Genomic DNA, 4,196 nt, shown 5'->3' on the forward strand with positions numbered 1-4,196 from the left:
TTACTTATTGATGGGCATGAAAACTGAAAGTCTGCTACTTTCTAGACTGTTGTTTAACCCTGTCGACTCATACAACTTTTGAGTTAATTGATATTGTTTAAGAGTTAAGTTCAATGAATCTGCGTTGAGTCACACATAGCAAATTATGAAAGTATATATATATATATATTTGTCCATAATCATAAAAGTATATGTATATATATATTTGTCCATAATCATAAAAGTATATGTATATATATATTTGTCCATAATCATAAAATTATATATATATATATACATTCATTCTTAATTATAAACATATATGTATGTACACTTATCATTAATTATAAACTTGCATGTATGTATACTCATCTTTAATTATAAACTTATATGTATGTATACTTATCCTTAATTATAAACTTATATGTATGTACACTTATCCTTAATTATAAACTTATATGTGTGTACACTTATCCTTAATTATAAACTTATATGTATGTATACTTATCCTTAATTATAAACTTATATGTATGTATACTTATCCTTAATTATAAACTTATATGTATGTATACTTATCCTTAATTATAAACTTATATGTATGTATACTTATCCTTAATTATAAACTTATATGTATGTACACTTATCCTTAATTATAAACTTATATGTATGTATACTTATCCTTAATTATAAACTTATATGTATGTATACTTATCCTTAATTATAAACTTATATGTATGTGTGTACACTTATCCTTAATTATAAACTTATATGTATGTGTGTACACTTATCCTTAATTATAAACTTGTATGTATGTAAAATAAATTACCAAAGCTTTCTGTAACAGGAACTGGCTTATATCAAATTACACGGTGTAATTTAAATTCAACTTGGAAGTATGTATTTCATTGACTCGACGTTTCGGGCAGATCTCCTTTTTTCATACTTTAATATTCTGCCCGAAACGTCGAGCTCTTAAAAAACATGTTTCCAAATAGTATTAACATAACGCCTTAATAAATGTTTGTTGCAATGTTGTTCGTTGTGATCTGATTTATTCACATCTGTTTCGTATTAGGTTCGTTTGAATTAACTCGAAATACTTCCCATACATGGTCGGTCATGATATGGTGGTAGGGATTTCTTGTTTTAAACATTTGTCACAGAAATATAGCTCTGGAGCCTCCCCTGTTCTTCAATACGTCAAAGCCTGGCATGGCCTGGCGGTTAGGGCGCTTGACTTGTAACCTGCGGGTCGCGGGATCGAAACTCGTCACCGAACATGCTCGCCCTTTCCGCCATGAGGGGTGTTATAATGTCACAGTCAATCCCACGAATCGTTGGTAAAATATCAGCACAGCCCAAGAGCTGACGGTGGGTAATGTGGACTAGCTGCCTTAGCTATTTTCTCACCTCAGAATTAGGACGGCTAGCCCGGATAACCCCCGAGTAGCTTCAACAAACAAACAAACTTTAGGAAGCTAGCTATCTTGTCGGTTTGCTTCTACCCGCGGGTTCTCCAGGGACGCCACAAGGTCGCGTACCGTTAAAGTGACGTAAGTGGGAATTCACCAGTACGATCGTCAGGTAGGAAGACACGTCAAATTCGCACGCGTTTCTCTGAAACCTGTTCCGAAACAGAAGTAGCTTGTATTACATGTGGAGTATTACAGCTGGAGTGAGGTGGCAGCATTCTTAACAGTCAGAATGTAACATTTGCTCGCGGAGCAGCGTTCGTGCACCTGGAACTGCTCATGCCCTGTTAACTGCTAAAACAATTGCACGCGTGTTTCTTGGCTCCGAGTGTATCTGTATTAGGTGTAGTAATTTGATATCTCCAGTGTAACTTCAGAATGTACGTGTAAAGACCATTTTTGTTTCAAATCGAAAGAGATTTCCGCCACTATTCCTTGTGTATAAGGATCAAAGCAGATGAGGACTCCTTCAGGTATTCATAAACAAATAATGATATTTATCTAGCTTACTAGTTAGGACTCTTCGCGGACATGATCGTGTTTGTTTCTTATCGGTAGTGTCTGCTATTTTCACGAGATTAAAGCACGTGTTCGTATTGATCTTTCTCTGAACTTAACGACTGTCAACTTTTGAGATATGTAGTTATGTAACAATAATTTCCTCATTAACATAGTAATACGTATCTCAGATGTTTAAGTCCAAATAATATTTATAAATAAATTTTTAACGTTTTAATCCTCAAAACCGGGAGTATTTATTCTCAAAACCTGGTGTATCAACACTTTCCTTATCTTTTTCAAAACAAAGTGGGTGCTGTGAAATTTAAACAAACAAACCCATATCATGACCGACAGAGATTTCCGGTCTAGAGCAGTATTAGTTTTTACTAATCCAGATTAGTCTGTATTAAAGATTGTCGTCCAATATAGTATTTTAATAGCTTCAGATGTGAAAATCAGCTTAGTGGAGTTTATAGATTCACACACACCAGTATACCCATCTATTTAGTTTTACAGCCAAAGGTAGCTCTCATGCTTTATTCAGAATGTGTTCAATTATCCTGTAGGTCTCAGGCTTTCTTCAGAATATGTTCAGTTATCCGGTAGCACTCTGGCTTTCTTCAAAATATGTTCAATTATCCCGTAGCACTCAGGCTTTCTTCAGAATGTGTTCAGTTATTCTGTACTACTCTGGCTTTCTTCAGAATATGTTCAGTCATCCTGTATCACTCAGACTTTCTTCAGAATATGTTCAATTATCCTGTAGCACTTAGGCTTTCTTCAGAATGTGTTCAATTAACCTGTAGCACTCAGGATTTTTTCAGAATATGTTCAGTTATCCTGTAGAACTCAGACTTTCTTCAGAATGTGCCCACTTACCCTGTAGCATTCTGGCTTTCTTCAGAATATGTTCAGTTATCCTGTAGCATTATGGCTTTCTTCAGAATATGTTCAATTATCCTGTAGTAATCTGGATTTTTTCAGAATATGTTCAATTACCCTGTAGCACTCAGGATTTCTTCAGAATGTGCTCAGTTATCTTGTACAACACAGTTTTTTTTCAGAACATGCTCCATTTCCGTGTAGCACTCAGGCTTTCTTCAGAATGTGTTCAATTACCCTGTAGCGCTCAGGATTTCTTCAGAATGTGCTCAGTTATCTTGTACAACACAGTTTTCTTCATAATATGTTTAGTTGCCATGTTACACTCATGCTTTCTTCAGAATGTGTTCAGTTATCCTGTAGCACTCAGGCTTTCTTCATAATATGTTTAGTTGCCATGTTACACTCAGGCTTTCTTCAGAATGTGTTCAGTTCCCATGTAACACTAAGGCTTTCTTCAGAATATGTTTAGTTACTCTATCACTCTCGTGATTTCTTCAGAAAGTGTTCAGTTATCTTATCTGAGAGAACTTAAGCCTTTAGAGCAATGCTGAATATCGATTTGAAATATTGTCAACATGGTATCAGAAGAGATGCTTTATGCACTAAATCTTACTATATTTGAATGTTTCTCATCTGAAAATCTACTAGAAAAACGTCTGATCAGTTGATTAAGTTTATTTTAGTATTTCATGGCATTTTAAATATCGGATTGTTAGATGTTAACAAAACCTTCCATGCTCGTGTTTTTCTTACATTACTTTACAGCTAGAAGATACATCACGTACAGTTTGCGAATGCCGAAGAATAATTCATGCCAGTCTATTTTAGAACCACGCGAAGAGTGTAACTTTGTTGCTGTCCCTCCGGACTTGAAGCAAGAACATTCAAAGATAGTACATCTATATGTCAGTGCTATTCGAAGTAAGTGGCATGAAACTCGTTAATTGGACTGTTGTTTTTACATAAGCGTGGGAAGAGATTTTTATCAACGTGTGGGTGTTTTGAGTGGGAGGTGAGGAATTATAGATCCAATAGCTTTAAGGTTTGTTATACCAAAATATGTATTTACTAACGGGGTTCTAGAAAACAACGACAGAACTTCTAATACCGCACACTTTGTTGTTTTTGTTATGTTCTGTGTCATTAAACTCGTTATTTCTTTGAATACAATATTTGGGTTTCATCTACTCTATAGTGAATTCTCGCCGAAATGCACGTCGAATTACTCCTTATTTCACCAGATTCATAAAACAGAGCACATTTTCAAACGTAGTATACTCAGTTTCGTTGCAATCTCAACTTTACAAATTGATTGAGTTGCGACTTTAAGGGAGATAAATATGTTTTCTGATCTATAAG

General features: G+C 34.8%; 1 protein-coding gene across 2 annotated transcripts in view; it reads left to right on the top strand.

Annotated features, from left to right (window-relative positions):
- The first annotated feature begins 1,655 nt into the window (after window positions 1-1,655).
- The window catches only part of LOC106474264 (ETS domain-containing protein Elk-4-like), a 17,929-nt gene continuing 15,388 nt past the window's right edge, over window positions 1,656-4,196 (top strand). Inside the window, exons 1-2 of one of the 2 annotated variants that reach the window (XM_013934953.2) lie at window positions 1,656-1,924; window positions 3,603-3,758. In XM_013934953.2, the coding sequence (XP_013790407.2) occupies window positions 1,909-1,924; window positions 3,603-3,758 (172 nt within the window). In that variant the 5' untranslated portion in view covers window positions 1,656-1,908. The remainder of the gene's footprint in view (window positions 1,925-3,602; window positions 3,759-4,196) is intronic. The other variant, XM_022402599.1, reaches the window with a different exon arrangement.

This window comes from Limulus polyphemus, unplaced genomic scaffold (genome assembly GCF_000517525.1).
Source record: "Limulus polyphemus unplaced genomic scaffold, Limulus_polyphemus-2.1.2 Scaffold7003, whole genome shotgun sequence".
NCBI classification, from domain to species: Eukaryota; Metazoa; Arthropoda; class Merostomata; order Xiphosura; family Limulidae; genus Limulus; species Limulus polyphemus.